This window comes from Vombatus ursinus, unplaced genomic scaffold, assembly GCF_900497805.2.
Source record: "Vombatus ursinus unplaced genomic scaffold, bare-nosed wombat genome assembly UNPS02014781.1, whole genome shotgun sequence".
NCBI lineage: Eukaryota > Metazoa > Chordata > Mammalia > Diprotodontia > Vombatidae > Vombatus > Vombatus ursinus.
Window position 1 is genome coordinate 24,125,903 of NW_020954559.1, and position 21,105 is coordinate 24,147,007.

General features: G+C 37.9%; 1 protein-coding gene across 1 annotated transcript in view; it reads right to left on the reverse strand.

The window, feature by feature from the left end:
• Positions 1-5,348: 5,348 nt before the first annotated feature.
• Positions 5,349-21,105, reverse strand: part of LOC114046350 (sodium/hydrogen exchanger 4-like) — an 81,088-nt gene continuing 65,331 nt past the window's right edge. The window contains exons 8-12 of the mRNA XM_027866657.1: positions 20,082-20,243; positions 14,047-14,143; positions 10,308-10,439; positions 8,040-8,127; positions 5,349-5,698 (exon numbers count right to left, since the gene is read on the reverse strand). Coding sequence (XP_027722458.1) covers positions 5,349-5,698; positions 8,040-8,127; positions 10,308-10,439; positions 14,047-14,143; positions 20,082-20,243 — 829 coding nt within the window. The remainder of the gene's footprint in view (positions 5,699-8,039; positions 8,128-10,307; positions 10,440-14,046; positions 14,144-20,081; positions 20,244-21,105) is intronic.

Sequence of the window (21,105 nt, forward strand, 5' to 3'; positions counted from 1 at the left end):
TTATGCTCTGTGCTTTCTTGCTTTGTGATTTCATCAGCTCTCATGGGTTCAGTTGTCTCTATGTACTCAGTTATCTAGCCCTAACCTTTCTCCCAAGTTCTGGTCTTGTAGCACCAATCTCCTTATGGATATCCTGCACTAGATATCCTATAACCATTTCAAACTCAACATGTCCAAAACAGATATGATTTTCACTCCCACCACTACCCCAAGGCTCCCCTTTTCTGAACTCCTTTATTCTGAGTCACCCAGACTCACAACCTTACTGTTGCCTCTTGAACTCCCTTCACACATGCCAATCTGTTGTCAAGTCTTGTCATTTCTACCTTCACAACATTTCTTGTATACATCTCTGCTATTTTCCTGGTCCAAGCTCTCATCCCATTTCATACCTGGTCTATTGCAATACCCTTTAAGTTGGCCTCCCTGATGCAAGTCTCTCTTTACTTCAATCCCATCCTCCACTCAGTTGCCCAAGGGGATTTTTTTTCTAAATTGTAGATTATGTCACTCTACCTACCACTGCTCGATAAACTCCAGTAGCTCCCTATTATCATCAGAATCAAATACAAAACCCTACAACCTGGCCCCTTCCTAAGATCTTTCCAGTCTTCTTAAACTTGGCTTACTTCCATGTACTCTATGGCATAGGGAAGTTGAGCTTTTTATTCTTCCTTATACATGCCAATCCATCTCCTTTTTTCATGTCCTTCATGTCTATAGTGCTTTTGCTTTTCTTCCTCATCTCTGCCTCCTGACTTCTCTGGATTCTTTTTTTTTTAAGTGAGGCAATCGGGGTTAAGTGACTTGCCCAGGGCCACACAGCTAGTAAGTATCAAGTGTTTGGTCTGAGGCCAGATTTGAACTCAGGTCCTCCTGATTTCAGAGCTGGTGCTCTATCCACTGCACCACCTAGCTGACCCTTCTCTGGATTCTTTTAAGACTCATCTCATATTCCACTTTCTGCAGAAGACCTTTCCCACCCTCCACTGCTCTAGTCTTTCTTCTGAGATTATCTCCATTTACACTGCTTGTAAAAGCAGTAATTTGCATGTTGTTTCTAGTGTTTGGTTTTGTTGTTGTTGTTTTGTTTTTTACATTTCTTTGTGTCCTTCCGGGATAAGCACCCCTTAGGCACAAAGCCCATAATAAATACTGATTGACTAACAATAGGATTATCTGAAGCATTGGATTTAAAAGCCCTCTGAATTCCTTCCTCCTTCCGCCCCCCCACCCCCCAAACATGGAGATTCCCCCCTCTGGGTGAGTTATAATTTTCTCCCATTCTAGGTCCCAGCAGAATGAAGATCAACTGCATCTTGTCAAATGGAAGGCCTTGGTCATTTATGCAAAAATTCCTGTGTTGACATGAGACTGTAATTCAGATCAGAAATATTAACTCAAATCTGTCTTTATTCAATCCCCTAAACCTTGCAGATGGTAAAATTGGAGAATAAGGGATGTTTGTCTTCAGTGCTCCTAGTCTCATTTTTCTGTACTCAAACTCTTCCCCCCACCACTTCCCCCTCCCCATAGCCACTTGGCTCATAGAGATAGTCCTAAAAGGGATGGGGACCATTTAGCCCATCCTCATCATTTTACATTTGAAGAAAATGAACATTCATTAGAAGATCTACTTCTGGGGGACTTTAGCCTTCCTGATATATATATATATATATATATATATATATATATATGTATGTATGTATATATAAATTTTTTTTAACAAGATCTTGTAGTCTTCCTTATTGCCTACTTCTAACTCAAGAACATATTTGGTTTAGTTTGGTAGCTTGGTAGCTTGGTTTAGCTGCTCAATTTCAAAGCACCCCCCTTCCCATCTATGGGTTTCCTGTGGTTCGCTCCCATCCTCCTTCCTGTTATCATATGCTCATAAAAAATATGTAATATCTATCTTATGCCTTAAATATCAATTTAGATTTTATATGGTTCCAAGTTGTTTTGTTTTGTATTATAAGCCTGATTTCTAATCATAATGGGTAAGATTTTGTTCCAGTTAACGGACAGTCAGGTATAGGAAGGAGGGTGAACTTTCTTATTCCAATAAAATCATGCCACTACTCAAGATGGGTGGAAACCTCTTCTGGGTGGGTATGAATTATATCAGTGAAGCCAATATTTTTTTTAACCCTATTTGACATAATCCATAGCCCTTTCCCAGAAGTTTAGTATGAATAAAGTTCCTGCCCTACTCTCCAATAAAGAAAACCCTGAAGACAGGGCAATAAAAAGGTCACAAATCTAATTCCTGACTATTCCTCCAAGGTGTCTAAGGTGTGGCAATATGGCATAGTAGAAAGTTAGAGCAGGAGCTTGGAAGACCTGGGTTCGAGTTCTGGCTCAGACACATACCAGTTGTGTGACCCTGGGCAAGTTACTCTTACTTTTCTAGGTGATTCTTTAAGACTCTAAATTGCAAGGTCACTAACTGCGTTAACAGAAGGAGTTCTGAAATTCCCTATATCAATGAAACCACAGTCCACTCCATAATCCTATTCATTTTTTTCCAGAAAAATGAGAAATGTGATGGAATTCTGAGAGAAAGAAGGAAGGGAGGGAGAAAAGAAAGAAACAAATAAAGAGGCTAAAAATGTAAATAGGTTTGAAAAAACTTTAAATAAATTCATATGTGGTAAATCTATAAGCTACTAAGTAAAATCATGGCTCTTGCTACCCTTTTGAGTTTGACAGCAGAAAGTCAACCCCCTCTCCCACAATGGGCCCCTTGGTGTCACTGGCAAAGACAAACTACTGAGTGGTATAACAATACTTCTGCTCTTTTGTATTCTTCCCTGAGAGAAGGAAAAGAAAAAGAGCAAGTCCTTTATTATCTAGCCAAGAGGGAAACCATGCTGTTGAAACTGCAGATTCACAATTGAGAGCTGGGCTCTTGATGTCTGTTGGAAAGTACATTATGTAAAACTGATACTGAGGGGAATTAGAGGAGTGCCCATTACGCAGTCGACCAATCCCCAGCCCGCACTACCAACAAGGAAAGCATGAAATGGTGATTGCATTGTAGACTGAGACAATATTGGATGATTAAACAAAGAAGCTTTTATCATTTTTTAATTTTGATTTGAATGGGTGCCATTTTTTTTCCCCTCTGTGAACTCTTCAAGTCAACTGCAGCAATCAGGATCTCTAAAGGGCCCCCCTTATTTCTTGTGCTTCCTTCAATCAGCAACTAATGGTAAAAACTGTTCTGTTAAGAGGTACCTTTATCCCTTTTTCATCAGATTTCTTAGAGTTGTCAGGGCAGACACAGCTTTTCTAGATGGCCAAATGCCTCTAGAGCAAATGTTTAAAAATGATAAAGGTCTCAGTTTCAGTGTATCCCATACCTTGATGAGATAATTTCCAGTTTCTTGAAACTAACTGAAAAACGATACTAGTATTTAAGAGTAAAAGGTTACCACATGACCAAGTAGCACAATGGAGATAGTACTGAGCCATAGTTCAGAAAGACTTGCATTCAAATCCAGCCTCAGATATTTAGTAGCTTGTGTGAACCTTGGTAAGTCACCTGACCCTTACCTGCCTCAGTTTCCTCAGATATAAAATGAGAAAGATAATAGTACCCACCTTTCAGGGCTATTGAACATGAGATGATATTTTATATAAATGCTAACTATTATTACATAATGAAACTGATTTCCTTTGAGTTAATCCCTGCTTGCTGTTTAGGGACAATTAATACATATACACATTTGGAGATTGGTTTTCTGTATAGTTTTGGGAGAGTATAAAAAATTTATAAATAAATGAGACAGGTCATGCTCTCATCAATTTGTCCCACCAAGTTTCTATGTGATATTGGACAGCTCATTTTGGATACCTTCTCTCTGCATTAGGTTATTAGGTTATAACTTGATAATATTTTACTACTTCCCTGTTATGGTACTGTAAAGTTCATCTTTGTAAAAATAATTTGAGAACTCTGGACTCAATGTGGCACTCAACATAGAAAAAGATTATTATTATTTAGTATTTATAAAAATCAAGTAAAGTTGTGGGGCAGCTAGGTGGTGTAGTGGTTATAGAGCATTGGCCCTGAAGTCAGGAAGACCTGAGTTCAAATCCGGCCTCAGACCAAACACTTGACACTTACTAGCTGTGTGACCCTGGGCAAGTCACTTAACCCCAATTGCCTAAAAAAAAAGTCAAGTAAAGTTTTATAGAGATTTTTCAATGAAGCATTACTTTTCAGAACCAGCATTAGAAATGATTACTGAACTTTTTTTTTTTTAAATGAAGAGCTATACTGATGTGACTAGAACATTGCCCTGAGTTGGATGCTTTCTATAAGGCTAAATAAGAACTATTAGTGGGGCAAAAAAGAAAAAATAGATAAATCCTATTTTGTTGTCCACTGATGACTGACATCTATGTCCTATATCAGATTATCAGCTCCTTGGGGACAGAGACTGCTTCATAAGAGGATGGGACAGGAGTTCAGGACATCTGCACTTTAGTTTTGGTCTGCCGCTAACTAGTCATTTGACCTTGGGCAACTATCTTCATTTTTCCAGGCCTCAGTTTCCTCATCTGTAAAATATGGTTGTTGGATTAGATGATCTTCTGTCTTCTCAATGCCTAGCTCAGTATACTACACAAAGATAACACTCAGTCAATGTCCTTGTTTCGATGATGATATTCAAACATTCAGCTGGAATGATAATGATATGGAAACTTCTGTTTGCTTTTGAGGCTTGAAACATAAGGTTTTGGTCACACTGTATATTACAAATTCACTTCATAGAGATTAGTCCTATGGTCTATGTTATTAGTATTGAGTAAATGTTACAAAGTAATTACAACTTTTATAATTTTTGATTCTATGGATTTATCTACCCCAGAAATAGGAGACTGTATAAAGAATGTCCAAGTGGTAAATACACCAGAGTGCACAGTTAAAAGCTACACATTCATATGGTACAGCACGCACCACTGATTTACCTGAATTATCTAGCATGGATTAGAGTCTCATGCTATACCACTTTATGGTAACTCTTAGTAGTTAATTGCCTTCAGAATAATTATCTCTCATCACCCATTAGGAATTCTCCCACAAAATTGTGTCAGCTAAGAATGTGGTTCAACTTGCTTAGTTAATAGAGTTCCAAAACATGACTCTGCTGACCTTTCCACAGATGGTTTTTCTTCTGCCTTCACAGATACCTATCTAATCTTTTCCTTAGCTTGGGAAAGCAAACCCAACCTAATTGTCCTCCTCAAAACTCTGAAAATTCCTTTTTCAAAGTGACAAGTAAAATGCAGAAGGCTAACTTGTTGGAGAGGAAGGCAAAGTCTTATAGAGAATAATATTACTTTCTTGGGAGCAAAGGACTATGGGATTTGTGGTATTCTTTTCCATTTCTAGGTTCTGCTGTCCATCTAGGCCCCACTACTCTTGTCTCTTCCTCTTCTTCTCCCGATTCATACTCCTCATCCACTGCATGAAACTGTGGCTTTGGTATTAAGGGTGGCCTTACTCTGCTCACTTGGTCTCCTCGGGCAGCACTTCTTTGACCACCCAAGTTTAAAGATCTCCCCCCTCTACGCAACCTCTCCATTGGAATCATCTCTGGCTGCTGTCTTCTTTCTTGAAGTGACCCTGTTCGAGCATGTGGTTTAAATGTAACTGGAGGGAAGATTGCATCACTGCTATCATCATCTAAAGGACAAAAACAAACAAACAAACACAATCTGAAAGGAGTAAGGAACAAAGAGCAAGGTATTCATCTCAGATGATCCATTGTGCTGATGGAATACTGAAGGGAAGAGTACTCCATTCCTGGGTCTGACACTTACCTTAGGCAAGTCACTTGTAATTTTCATCTCCCACAACTTTCTCTTCAGTATAATTATCTTCATTCCCAGTTCTCAAAGGGTAAAATCTAACACATTTGCAATATTTTAAATAAATACCCCAAAATTTCCAGTCCATTTTCTACCAGCCTACTTTCCCCTATGTTGGGACATTTCTCCTACAGAAATTCTTATTTCACTGGATTAGTAGATGAGTGACTGTTTCATTACCAGATTAATGCTTATAAAGTACTTTGTTTCTAAAAAATAATATGAAAAGTGATGTCATAGTGTTAGGAAATAATTTACAGCTCACAGAAAAGCATAATTAAAACCCAGAAAATTAAATGTGACTGTGAACAGAAAAGTGTTAGTATTCTGATAATATTTCTTTTTTAAAGTTTTCAGTTATTTTTCAGTCAGGTACAACCCTTTGAGACCTCCTTTGGGATTTTCTTGGCAAAGGTACTGCCATTTCCCTCTCCAGTTCATTTTATAGATAAGGAAACTGAGGCAAACAGGATTAAGTGACTTGCCCAGGAAGTGTCTTAAGCCAGATTTGAACTCAGGAAGATGAGTCTTCCTGACTCCTGGCCCAAAGCTCTATCCACTATGCTACATAGCTATAAATAGTTTTAAGTTCAATTCTATGAATTTCACCATCCTTAGCTTATAAAGACAGTGACTAGAACAATGGACCTTGATGCAGGAATACCTGAGTTTAAATCTAGCCTCAGAGATTTACTGTGTGACCCCAGGAAAGTCACTTAACCTCTTTTCCCCTGACAGTTGATGATAGCAGCTACTTGCCAGGGTTTTATAAGGATAAAATGACATAATATATGTAAAGTGCCTCTCAAACCTTGTTGTTCTTGTGCTAATGTAATAGTCAGCCTGTTTGTAAACAAAAAAGGGGGATAATAGCCAAGAAGTTATTGAGGGGTTTAATATAAATCTTTCTATTGAAAAATATCATTCACATGTTTTCAGCATCCAGTTTTTAAGGTGATAAGTGGAAATAGAGTTCTTCATCATGAAACGAAGTGGGTGACATCAACTAGGTCTCTACTCATATTCTACTCATATTGTACTTTTCAAATACCTAGATATATATTTTATATAGCCTGTTTCTCTATTTGCCAATTCAGGTATGTTTTGAAGGAAGTGTCATTTAAATATCCTTTTAATAGCCATCAATCTTTTATTGGTGTTGTATATTTCCAATACATGGAACATAATACTTTCCAATGAAATGAGAATGAGTACTATACAGAAAGCATGTGGAGAGGTGCATGGCAGGTGAAAGTAAGCTGCCACTTGTGAGACAAGGGAGGAATTTAAAAGAAGAGCAGGTCTAAAAGATGTCATTAGGAATGTGTGATAGAAAAAGATGAATGATTGTTATGTGCCAAAGGTGAGGGATAACAAGGAAGAGAGCTTGAGTGTTGCTTCAAATGGCAGAGGAAAAGAATGGAAGGTTTCCATTATGATGAGTAGACTCATCATAATGTGTTGAACTTATAGGAGGACATGGACCAGAGGTCAGCATAGATAAGATATGGTCTGTATCATCAGAAGGAGTATCCAAGTCAGTGATATCATGGGTCCACTTGAGCATCATTATAAATGGTATATTCACATATACCCTGAAGGTGCTACCTGAGGAAATAATTTCTAATCCAAAAATTCTGCTGAGGAGTTTGGATTATTTGAGCTGTCTATATCTGAATGATATTTTACCAGATAGAAACAAGTACACACTTCCCAAAGATTTAATACTAAACTATGTTGAAATGCTTTAAAACTCAGTTTCCTTTATTCTTTGAAATCTTAATATTTAAAAAAATAAACAAATAGAAAAGAAACCAAGTCACAAAAAACATATCTATGAAGACTCCAAACCAATTTTACCTTCAACTGTCTCCAAGAATTTGAAAAAATACTTTTCTATCAACTTTAGGTTGGGGAGGGGATGTTGTTTTTTGTTAAAAGAGTGACTTTTGAAATTTGTAGACTTCAAGAGATTAAAAAAATTCAAAAGAGAAAAACAATTGCTAAAATATTGTAGTCAGACACCGATGAATTACTTTCATAAAAGTAAAACAACTTCTAAAAATTTCAGTAGTTTGAAATGAGCGAAATTCCAGAGACCCATGAGATGGATCTTTTTCATTCTTTGGAGGAAGAAAAGCAAACAGATAAATTACCTGTAAAAACACCAGTCCCTGTTTCTCTGTTTGCTGAATGAGGGTTGCTATAAGGGAAGGAGAGGTAGCGGATATTTTTGATGCCACTCTACATGAAACAAGAAAAAATTAAACAATACGTTAGTTGGTACTGATGGAGTTTGAGAACATAAATTAAATTAGACAACACACATACGGAAACACATCATAATGGCTCCAATTTAATCCACTGGCTTTTAACCATTTTAAGTAGTTCAACTTATATATTTATTGAGCTCCTATTCCATGCAAGGCACCATGGCAGGTGCTGAAGAGATTCAAATATTGAAAGAAACAAGCATTTATTATGTGTTAGGCACTGTGCTAAGCACTTAACAAATATTATCTCATTCGATCTTCACAAAAATCCTGAGAGATAGATACTGTTATTATCCTCATTTTACTATTGAGTAAACTGAGGCAAAGAGGTTAAGTGACTTGGCTAGGGCCATACAACTAGTTTCTTTCTGAGGCCAGATTTGAACTCAGGTCTTCCTGATTCCAGGCTCAGAGCCCTCGATTTAAAATAAAGAACCTGGGTTCAAACCCTAACCCCTCCTATTTGCTACCTCTGTGGCACTGGACAAAGGACTAACCTCTCAGGACCCTAATTTCCTATCTTTAAAATGAGGAGGTTGGCTTAGATAGCATCTCTGGATCCTTCCAGATATAAATCTGTGATATCATGGGTGATCCAAAGAGGGAGAGATCACATCTTGTTGGGGGATCAAAGAAGGTTTCATAAAACAGTAAAATTTTATATAGGCTTTGAAAGATGGATGGGATTTTGATATTATTCCAAATGAAGGGAGCAAAATGGCAAAAAGCATGGAAGCAGAAAAAAAGGGGACATACTTGAAGAACATTAAATAGTTGAGTCTGGATGGAGTTTCATATATATATATATATATATATATATATGTATGTATATGTATATGTAATACATAATGTATATGTACACATACACACACATACACACACACACATATGGCAATAGTGTGAGATAGAGCAGAAAAAAGTATTTGGAGACATATCAGAACCTTAAGCGCCAGAATCAGGAGTCTGTCTTGTCCCCACGAGCAGTGGGGAGCCATTGAGTACTTGGAATCTTGGAAATGATTGATTGAAGTTGTGCTTTGGTTAAGAAAGGTAAAATGCTTGAGTCTTTCATGGTACCCATCACTGGCTTACCTGGTCACTCTAGCTTATAATGAATGTTCAAAGACCCTTTACTTAAATGCCAAGAGCCTTGGAAGCAAACTCAAAGCTCCCTGGAGCCCCTCTAGATATGGTAGTAGAATAGGGTCTGCACCAGATCATAATTCCACTCTATGATACAAAAATAGGATCCACACCAGATCAGACCTTGACTTTCTCTGGGAGAGACACTAAGGAAGTTGGCTTGGGTATAATTTTGTATGAAGAATTCAGATTCGTTATGAGAGAAGTGATAAGAAAAATGCAGTAGCCCATGAATAAAACTAATTCTAATCCATTTTAACTTGGGGTGAATCTAAGCCTTTAAGACTCATGCCCTCATGTTGTATCTACCATACAGAGGGAGTCAAAGGCAGCCTCCTAATTCCAAGGCACAATAGTTATAGCAAACCAGTTTTTGCCTAATTAGTTAATACATGTAGCTAATAGGGCCCAATCTTCTGCCTTATAGATGACTCTCATCCAGTTTCATGCTAAAGGCTTTAATCATTGGTAAATTTTAATGGGTATTAAATGTAGTAAATGAAAAAAAAAATGGAATAATTCGCATGTCCTCAAGAAACTTGCCTGCCTATGCTAAGGGGTCACTGGAACCAACCTAGCCCAGCAGATTGGTAGGATTTCAATAGGGTCTTTAGGAAAACTGAATCAATCCTGGAATACAATAGGCCTCCCAGAAGAATCTTGACTTGGAATGTGTTGGTTATTGGTACCTCATTCCTAACATATAGTGGAAATATCACATCACACTCAGAAATTCTTTGGCAAATGGATCAACATGCTTCTAAGGCCTGGAAGAAGGGAGAGGAGGCTGCCATGATATCCAGCACCTTATTTTTTTTGAGAAGCTCCAGACCAAAAAAATTCAAAATTAATGATTTATGTAAATGTAAAAATTAATTTCAGGTGGCTTAAGTTTTAGAATTTACAGAAACAGCCAAATATGATAGGTGCCCGATAAATATTGACAAATAAATGAATGAATATATGAACAAATATTTCTACTCCAAGTAAGTAAATGACAACTTGTACCAGCTTTCCCCACGGCAGGCTGTTGCCTTTCCTTAGACTTTCCCTGAAGGTATGTTGGCGACGAATTAGAATTTCCTTTGCTTGTTTCTCACTTGTTTCTGTTCTCAGGTTATACTTATTGTAGGACAGGGTCTGAAATGAGAATGGGATTATAGACACATGCTGCTCATTTTGCAAGCATTTTCAGTACAGCTTTCAACCATAGGCAAAATCATGAATTTGACTAAGTTCATTTTTCTTGGATCTCCTTTTCCTTTTTTCAATAGACTTACCCAGATGTCTGGTGCATATGTTGCCTCCTAGATACCTAAGATCTCATCTAAATATGCTTTTCTTAAGTAGAAACCCATATACTTGAGATCTTTTCTTCCCCCTTCAAACTTAACCTACCCTATGTCCCAGTTCCTCAGAAATTTTCAGGCAACCATATAACTAATCTGATAAATAGTTGGTATTGATATAATCTTAGGTGACAGCAGCTTAATGTGCTATCATTCTCATAATAACTTCACTGCATTGCATTTTAACAGATGCTATCAAAGCCTCAAACTAAAAGAAAACTTGTTGTTTAGTCATCTTCAGTTGTGCCTGACTGTTTGTGACCCCATTTGGAGGTTTCCTTGGCAGAGAAACTGGAGTGGTTTGCCATTTCCAGCTCTTTTTGAAGATGACAAAACTGAGGCAAACAGTGTAAGTGACCTGCCCAAGGTCATACAGCTAGTAAGTGTCTGACGCCTGATTTGAACTCAGGAATATGAGTCTTCCTGACTCTAGACTCAATTCTCTGTCCACTGTGCCATCTAGCTGCCCTAAAATAAAACTACTGTTTGGAATTTCTGGTCCCAGGGTCTGCTGGGGGAGATAATTGGGTGAGAGTGGGGAGAAGGGCAGGAATGCTTTTCAATGTACCTCTGATCCATCTCATATAACATTGGCTCTTTCTCACTTCCTGTACTGATATGCAGGAAATATATTTCTTCCTGCTTTCTGGCCTCATAAATTTACAATGCACACTCAAAATTTTGGAATTGACATCATATGATGTTACAGAGACATCAGGCATTTTGACTAACCAAAATATCTATATTTCAGTCACTTACTATGAATATTTTTTTGTCATTGTTTTTGAAGTATAGAATAGTGCATCTATGACACCAAGGTCATTTTGGCCCATAATCCAAGATAAACATTTGGGACATGTATCATCTTCTATAGTCTAAGGGTCCAGCACATGGGGCCACAGGTACAAGAATTTTTTTTTTACTCTTTCTCTTTCTCTTATTCCAGCCCTTTGAAGATGAAAAATTCATCTGAAGACATTACTATGAAAATGCTGGGAGTGGCCTGACTTTAAAAATCTCATCATTGATTGAATAAGTCAACCACTGATTCACATCTAAAGGCTCAACTAATGTCTGAGGCCAGTGGCTCCACCTGGAGGACAAGATACTTCATGTAAATATAGTACTATTCAGATCTGCCATATTGCTTACAGCAGTGGGGCATCATTCCAGTCTGATCTCTCCTGAGTCCCAGAAACACTTCCCCTATTCCACACAAAAATGAAAGCAAAAGAGAGATAATAATGTCTTCTCACCCTCTAGAGGTTACTTGTGTTCTAGTTCTTCCCTTTCAATTCCTCATCACATTGAAAACACAGAATAGGATAGGCTAAGGGAGAATCTACCCCAAATCCCTAGACAGAGCAAGTCTGAATGTAGCTTCTCCCTGATTCAGCAAACATTGGGAAAAGAGTTCAACTGCAGGAATGATCCATAGAACTGACTCACAGTAGAATAGCCCTCAGTGATTTAATGAGAACCCCGAGCTCACCTCAGACCTGCATGGTGAGACTCCAAATTCTTAAACTAAATCAGCCACTCCTAAATTAAGAACTGCTTGGATCCTGGGAATTCCTTTTTTCCTTGAAGATAATATGGGGTTAAGCTAGGCCTCCAGGTCCTGGAGCTATATAAGAATACACCATTCTCTGGCCATCCTAGCTGCGGACTTTTACCTATTGATTTGACTCAAAATTGAAACACCTTCCACATATGGAAAAAAATCAAGAGATATTACTAAGACTACAATGACAACTGCTACTAGCATTTATATAGTGCTTCAAGGTTTAAAAAGTGCTTTAAAAATATTTTCTCATTTTATTCTCCACAAAATTAGCAAACTGTCATCTGACCAGAGAATACTTATCTACTCAATTGAGATTAACTATGAAATTATTTTTCTATTTTGCTTGGCTCAGTCTACCTACTATCAACTATTCTATATAAATAATACAAACGGGGGTCCAACATAGTGCCTGGCACATTAGACTGGGCCTCCGATTTCCAGCACTTATCACAGTACCTAGCAGATAGTCGATATTTAATTCGTTGATTAACCATTGATTTTGTTGGTGTAAGGAACTGTCAATGAGGAATTTTTTTTCTATTAATGTAGGTTAGCATTTTCCCTTCAACTTAACGGCCTTAAAGGGTTGCTTGGAGAGAATTAATATGACTTACTTACAGGAGAATATAGCTGAGGGAGGATTTGAGCTCATGTCTTCCTGACCCTGAGGCCAGCTCTCTAGTTACTGTACGATGCTGACTCTCACATGGTAGGTGCCAATACATATTTACTGACTGATTTATTAATTATAGACATAGAGTAAACACTGGAGCTGTGATTTCATTGGTATAAGGAATTCACTGGGGAAGAAACTCCCTTTGCCAATGCAGGTAGGCCCCTTCTCTGCAACTTATAGCCTTAAAGGCACTAAAAACTTAAGTGACTTGTCCAGAGTCACAGCCAGGATGTGTTAGAGGGGTGCTTGGAACTAAGGCCTTCCTGGTTCTAAGGTTATCTCTCTACCCTTATGGCCATAGCATAGTAAAAAAACAAAACAAAACCCATTTATTCTTTCAGTAGGTACAGACTCCTTCATAGACACGTACCCCTTAATCGGCTATTTTTGTGAAAGAGAAGGCAGCAAACATTAATACTCTTCATTTAAGCATTTATCCTGATATAATTAGAAAAAGAATAGGACTAGAAAACTGAAGAACAGAATTCTAGACCCAGCTCTGCCACTAAAGAGATGTGAGATCTTGGTCAAGTCATTTAAACTTTTGTGGCCTCAGTTTCTTCATCTGTGAAGTGAGAGGGGTAGACCAGAGCATCTCTCAGATTCTGTCCAGAACTAGGAATTTAGGCACAAATTGCCAAGTGGCAAACACTGAATCAGCCTGAAGTCAATCCCAAGGAAGACGAAGAGAATCAATGGTGAGAAAAGCCAGGAATTTTCTAAACTATACTTAGGCTAACCAAAAGAATAGTTTCTCAGTCTTAAGCATCTTTCTTTTTCTGGGTCTATGGATATAAGCATGAGGAAGGCCTGATAGTTCCATACAGGGGGAATAGGGCTCTCAGGCTGGGGTAGCCTGACCCCTAGAGTAAGATACTGGATCTGCCTTTTCTTTTATGTTGCAGAGCTCATCTTCCTGGCAAAACAAACAAACCAAAAAACAAAACAAAACAAAACAAAAAAACAACCCAAAAAACAACCCACCACAAATTTCTAGATATAGGCACTTCCCTTTCCTCTATAGAACTCACTTTCTTACATAAGAGGAATGAAAGGGTTTAGCTGAGGTAAGATGAAGAGAAAGTAAGCCAATCAAATGCAATGATTGACAAGTCTGAAGCCTTGTCATAAGAGCCCAAAAGGACTGGTACACACCCTTTGTCGAACTTGGTACATGTTGTGTGTCAGAATGTCCCGCATGGATTCCACATCCTCAGGGGAAAGCCTTTTGGTTCCTTGAATTCTCTGTGCCCTGTATGTATCAGGGGAGGAAAGGCAGGCATTATTCTGCTAAGCAAAAACAACAGCTGGAAAAATGGTTCACTGCTTTACCAAGATTCGTATCTCCAAAAAAGTCGTGTAGGAAAAACCACTGAAATAACCTAGATTTATACAGTATTAGAACAATACTGGCATTCTACCAAGCTTAAAGCTGACCACTTAAGAAGGAGCCAGATTTAATTCAACTCAATTTATCTTGATGGCTTGAGGGAGTGTTACAGTAACTCCTGAGTTTTCTGCTGTCATGCCCAGTATGATGTGTCTGATGCTACACATACAAAAGATAATCTGGAACAAAACTTAAGTGAAATGAAAACTAGTAATGAAAAAGCTAATATGTCTAGTGCAACCTAACTGAATGACAATTTATTTTAGTAAAAATAACAACAAAACAGTTAACTGGGAGTTTTAGCAAAGCTGTTACTCTAACATGTATTTCTTATCCAAAAGGGAATTAGATCTATCTTACGTAGGACGTGAATATTATCTGAAATTCAATGCATCTGGAACAATCTGACTCAAGATCCCATCAGTAGGAAAGGTTTTTATGTTGCTTTCTTTGCTTCTTTTCATTTATACCCCAAACACAATAGAAAGTTATTCTATGTTTTTAAAAACATCTACATACAAATTTACTTCCAAATTAATTTTGGTTTGACCTGCAGTTCTATTGGTGTAGGGAACTGTTAGCGTGACAAGTCCTTCACCAATGCACATCAGCACTTATTCAACAGCCTATAGTCTTGGAGACTTCCTAGGATCTTAAGAGATGAAGTGACTTGCCCATGGCCAATGGATGACAGAGTCAGGACTGGAACCCAAATCTTCCTGATTCAAAGGTCACCCCTTTTCCCCCTGTAGCGCTTTATCTACTCACCACTAATTTTACTATTTGGAGTATTCATTTCTCATATGGGTATTTTACAAAATAGTATGTGCGGCATTTTCAGGGAGCAGAATTTTGATCCCTGATTCACAGGGGAGTTTTCTTGCTCCACTTTCAGACAAAGAACTCAGTGAAAGTCCTACAGAAAGAATGGCTGCTGCACACCACACACCACACACACACACACACACACACACACACACACACACACACACACAATAGAGAGAATGGTAGTGCCTAAAAGACATACAGTATGGGTGGATGGGGGTGGGATGGGGGTGGGGGGAAGGACATTTTGCTCAGTATCTATTGAAAAAGGTCACACTAGTGAGCAGCCATGCAGAACAAATATAAAACTGGTGGTATACATGGTGCTGGCCTTATCTTTTCCACACTATCTCCCAGCTCTAATGGAAAAATTATACTGACACCATATGATTTGTTTCTAATTTTTGGAATTTTGTCAGAATGGGAGGTATCGGGGGGAAGGGAAACAGTTATTCTATACTGGTAGTGGTTGGGGAACAGTTATTCTATACTGGTAGTGGTTGGATGTACAATCAGTTGTTCCCCCTGAAATTGCTTATTGATTTCATTTATATAAAATGGCTCAACTACTGGGGGTTTAAAAGATATAATGTCTTAACATTTCAGACAGTTAAAATATATTTTTCATATCCTTTCAATCTTAATAATAATATTAAAATAAACAAAAGGAAAAAAAAATTGTCAATACAGTCTTTACTATTTTTGAGATTCATTTAGGGTCCTAAGTAAATGCTTTAAATACCCAGCACTAATATACACATCAAATCCTTGCCCAAAGAAGGATTCATGTAGCAAAAATCAAATTAAGTGACTTCCTCATTTTTACCTTTATCATATGATAATTTTAAAACTATGGTTGGAAGTCCTACAAATATTGTTACAAACAATACAGAAAAAACCACATCCACCAATCACTAATCCTTTGAGTTCAAAGGAGTCTCTTAGCCCCCTCGGCTTCCTCATTTGAAAATGGGAATGAGAATACTTATCCTGTTTATCTTATAGAGTTGTTAGGATCAAATGAGATAATAGTAGCTCAAATTTATATCATGCTTGGAGGTTTGCAAAGTGCTTGATATGCATCTCATTTGATCCATGTGAAAGTGCATTGAAAACTATAGCAGCCTATAGAAACACAAGGAATTATTGTTGTTGTTATTCTCTGGTATCTCTAGGCATCGAACTCTTACTGAATATTGGAAACTAGAACACCAAACAAATTCTTGGGGTAAAATACCACTCTGAACAAAACTTAGGGGAAGACTGGCGTATGCAAGTTAGTATTTGGCATTATAAGTCCATAGAGTGTTACCATTTAAGTAGTGGCTTCAGTCCACATGCTTCTTTCCTAACATTGTATAAAGGTTTGTTTGTTCAGAGGTCAGCTGCCTTGATCTCAACAGAGGAATTCCTTTTCGCTAGGCTTCTTAGGAGTTTCCATAAGATCAAACAGTTGCCATCTAAATACAGAAACTGTCATCATAGGGTAATTTCTACTTATTCTCTTTTTCTATTATATCTAACTTTTTTTTTTGAAGTTCCACAGGTCGATTAGTTCAGAAAAGGAAGTGAAAAAAAGTAAAAAGAAAAAGAAAATCTTTACCTGAGGAGCCTCTTGCTGACCCTGATCATTGCCTAAGGGGGTTGTAATAGAAATAACTGACTTCACTAGATTGGTCTTTTGAACACAAAGGAAGTTTATATTTTGCCTTGAGGAAAGAAAGTCAGAGGATTGAGAGCTATGCCTTCAAATTGTCAAGCTCCAAAACATTTTTAACCATGTGCCAGGCTGATTTTCATTGAGATAAGTGCGACTCACACACCCAAAACAAGTTCTGAGGGAGTAATAAGAGAGAGCCAAGGAAATTCCTCACTTTCTAACTCAAACACACTTCCATTAAGCATTTCCAAAACTATGATTAAAAGCCATATAACTGCTGGCAGTAACAGTTCAGACTAATCCACACATGTTTATACATAAAGCGATGATGTCTTCCACAGTATAGTTTAATTCTTGTTCCAGACTATGGAAGATTAATCTTCACTAAAACTTTATTTCTGTATTTCCTGGTGCTTGGTCATGGTGTGGGGGTGATCCGGTTCCTTAAAGTTCACAATAGAGTAAAGCCTAACCTTTAGTGGGCTCTTCCAAGATGGAAAGACTTTGACAGCAGGCCCAATGACAAATTATATATCCATTATCCAAGGACTGGCTTAAGTTTGGAGTGGTTCATCACCAGAAGTTTAGCCTTCAGTTCGTCATTAGGTAATGTGCACAGTGGATAGAGAGCTGTCTTCAGAATTAGGAAGTCCTGGGTTCAAATCTTGCCTCTGACCCAAACTTGCTGTGGGACTCTGGTCAAAGTCACTTAATGTCTCAGTGCTCAGGACAATTCTTTAATGAGACTATAAATTGCACATCAGGGGCTGATCTACATTGGTAGAGGGAGTTTCCTTCCTGAAGTTCCTTATACTGGTGAAATCACAGATCCAGTCCAAAAACAAACCCCCCCCCAAAAAAAAAACCAAACAGAAAACCCCAAACTCGTAAAACCACTGAAGGTATAAAAGGATGAAACTATTCACACTGCTGAAATGATAGATATTTCAAAATAATAATTAAAAAAAAAACCTCATAGGACCATTGACTGTATTTTAAAGCTGGAAAGGACCTTTATTAGTTTTAGCTAATTCAATCCCCTCATTTTACAAATGAGTAACCTAAGGCTTCCAAGAGATAAAGGAATTTGCATAAAGTCACCCAAGAAATAAGTGGTACATAATATATTTAAAACCAGTTCTTCTGAATTCAAATTTGGTCCTATTCTCCATTACACAAAACATGCAAAAATGGCGTTGGTGATATCATTTTATCTAAAGAGAAGGGAGTTATCCAGGAGTTAACAAATGTAGACTTCAGTGTCATTTCTTTTGATTTTCATTGCTAATTCTTCTCTCAAGTGGCTTTCTTAACTAATGGTGATCTTTAGCTTCCAAAGAAGCTTTGATGAGGAGGGATGTTTTTGATCCTACCCTTCCAGCTTCATCTGCCACAATTTTTCACCACTCTATGCACTAGCCTAACTAGACTACTTTCTATGGCCTGCAGTGGACCTATGCTTTCTGATCTCTGCACATTGGCCCAAACTATTCCCCATTCCTGGAATGCCTTCACCTTCTATCTCCTCCATCTTTGATTGTTGAAATCCAATTCATCTTTCCAGACACCCTGTAAAGGGAACATCTCCTAAAAATTCTTTCTTGATTTTTTTTTTTAGACTTTCAGGTCAGAAATTATCTTTTCTTACCTGGAAACATCATACCATTTTATTCCTATTTCCTTTATGTACTTTTCATTCTCTATTTTACACTCTACATATGTATGTCATATCATCACTACTAAATTATCAACTTCAAATGGGGGCAGGGATACATGCTTTATATCTCCTCCCCGGGAGGAGCTAGAGGAACACTGCCCAAAGCAGGTACTTAATTAAGAATGTTGAATTAAATGGACCCATAAATAATTGTTATATCAACCTAAGTAATCTCTGAGTCCATAAGCTAGTAAGTAAATCAAGCATCTTTTGGAGTTTCACTACCTCTTAGAGGAATTGATGCAGTAATTTATTAATTGGTAGGATAATGGCTCAAAATAAAAGTTAATGTCACTTTCAAATCTTTCTAGCTTACTCTTAGTGAGTCACACACACTGGGAAAATCAGATTTAAGAAACCTCATAGGAAAAGGTCTTTCTTTCATGAGGAATTGGGGTGGGCAAGAAAAGCTTACATTGATTTGCTTCACATTCCCATATTCCTTTTTATCCACATACCAGTGTTCCCTTATGATACAATGGAAAATAATGCTGGATTTAGAATCAGAGAGTCTGGGTCCAAACCCAACTCTGATACTTAGTATCTGCATAACCTTGGGCAAATCAGTTAAACTCAGTGGGGAGAAGGGGAGAACCTCTTTGCCCCATCTGAGTGTGTTACACTAGATGGCATCTGAAGTCCTTTCGAGCCCTAAATTAGTTATCTTGTGGTTTTTAATTTCCCCTTATCATATTTCCTCAATAATTTATACTCACCAGAAATATTGCACATGTCCCCAAACTTCCCTACAGACTCATACAGAATTTGCCTTTAAACACAATTCTAAATATACTTGGAACCACATGACTTTCCATGTGTGACCCACCAACCATTCCATCTTTCCCACTTCCTCATCGTTTTTCCCCTCCAACCCCACAAGGGGGCTCCATTCATTCCATTTCATAATACCTTGGTCAGCACATATGAAAGAGGGTCAATGGGGATGCAATAGAGGCAAAGAAGAAATGAGCAGAAACTACAGGGGCAGCCACTGACAAGAGCACCAAATCTAAGACAAGCCTTGAGGGGCTTTCAGAGAAAACAGATTGATAGGCAGGGGAATAAAGATAATAATGTAAAATCTAGGCTGTCATTTTACCAAGATGTCATGGTTCTTTACATAGGCTAACTTCTGCTTAACAGGTATTTGCAGAAACAGGATAAAAGATGTAATGCACAGGTGAACTTCTAAATGGAAAAGCTAATATTAACACATAGGAAGTTTGTTCCTCATGCTTTCACCTAATGACTCAAAAGGTGGCATGGCACAACGGATAACTATCCACTTTGGAATCAAGTAGACCTGGATTCAACTCATGCCTCAAACACTAATTAGTTGTATTACCCTCAGGCATGTAACTTAACCTCTCTGCACTGGTTTCCTCATTTGTAACACAAAGGGGCAGGCTTTGGTCTCTAAGGTCCATTCCAGCTCCAAAGCTATGGAATTATCATTCTTCTTCTTCTTCTTCTTCTTCTTCTTCTTCTTCTTCTTATTATTATTATTGATAAAGTATTATCTTTAATTGAAATTCAGTGATTCAGTCACCACTGAATTCTGGCATACAGTTCCTAAGTTGAGAAATAGATTTACTTACTGGAGGGGAATCATAAAGGCTGTGGTGCTTAGAATCCCAGTTTCCACCATCTCAATAGCCTGTTTCATTTCCAGCTTCTTATACAATGAAACAATGCTCGATTTGGGCTGGTTCTCTCGGATCAAAATTTTCCGTAAGTATTTATGGTCAAACTTCTTAAACCTGAAAATGAAAAACAACTTTTCAGAAGCCAGTGATGTAAATGTGTGTGTGTATATGTGCGTGTGTATATGTGTTTGTGTGTCTGTGTGTGTGTGAAAGAGAGAGAGAGACACACACACAGACACAGAGACAGAGAGCATCATCAGCATCACTTATCCCTACTTTTTAAAACACTGAGAAAAGACCTGGAATCATAGCTGTCTTAGCCTTTTAACAACAATCCCTTCCCATCCCCCCTAAAATGGTGCATTTTTAAATGAAGGAAAGAAAGAAGGAAATGATGGCCCACTGGCCTGCATATATTGGAAATCAACTAGACAAAGGGAAGGGACAAGCTGCAATCAGGGCAAAAAGTGGGAGTGAGTGGGGAATGGGGGAGGCGAAGCATAACTCAGCTCCAATTGTAAGAAAAGAAATGAGGGTGGGTTGAAGCTTTTGAACAAATGTTCCATTCTAATAGTACATAACAGCAGCAGCTGCACTTACAGTAATACTGGCCTATTCAGCCAGACACCAATAAGTTTAAATGGCCCGGTAGTTACAGTAGTTTTGCCCCATTATGTTGCAGATAATTTTGAATCCTGCCAATTAAGAAAAAAAACAAAACAAAACAAAAATCCCAAAAACATATGTCCTGACAATCTGAATGACAGAGAGATTGAATAGGCTGCACCCTGATTTGGTGCTGATTATAGCACCCCTTGCCCATTATAGACTGAACCTCACGTCAAGCATGTGGTCCAGTTTGCACTCCGGTATGTTTTAAGTGGTAGCTATCCTTCTGATAATTTTCTATTCAAAGGGCAGCTCATATGCCTCCTTTCTTTTCCAGAGGAGGGCCCAACTTTATGTGATTATGGGG